Genomic DNA, 346 nt, shown 5'->3' with positions numbered 1-346 from the left:
AAAAGTCAAATATGGGAATTCTTGTCTATGAAATTAATGTTTTGGTTGTCATAATGTGGATATTGAAAAGATTATGTAGGTATTTTGGCATTAGTCCTAATGAAAGATAGCAATAAAAGTGTGTTGTTATTACAGGCTTTAAAAGTACTCCCTGATGCAGTCACAATACAGCTGTTAAAACCATTCATCCATGCATCGTTAAGTCATGCCGGGACAATACGCAGACAAAAACAAATAGCGCGTGGACTCACACAGTCACTGAAACTCCAGGTGAGTGAGGGAAGCTCTTGTTGCCAATGAAATATATTGTTCTTTGATGAATCATGTAATTGTAAAGTTTCCTGTG

General features: G+C 36.1%; 1 protein-coding gene across 1 annotated transcript in view; it reads left to right on the top strand.

Moving 5' to 3' along the window:
• Window positions 1-346, top strand: part of LOC119594707 (vam6/Vps39-like protein) — a gene marked incomplete in the record, with an annotated part of 13,484 nt that overhangs the window by 11,697 nt on the left and 1,441 nt on the right. The window contains 1 exon segment of the mRNA XM_037943765.1: window positions 136-270. Coding sequence (XP_037799693.1) covers window positions 136-270 — 135 coding nt within the window.

This window comes from Penaeus monodon, chromosome 34 (genome assembly GCF_015228065.2).
Source record: "Penaeus monodon isolate SGIC_2016 chromosome 34, NSTDA_Pmon_1, whole genome shotgun sequence".
Lineage (NCBI taxonomy): Eukaryota > Metazoa > Arthropoda > Malacostraca > Decapoda > Penaeidae > Penaeus > Penaeus monodon.
Note: the sequence above shows the minus strand (reverse complement) of the source record. Positions and strands in the feature narration are given on the sequence as shown.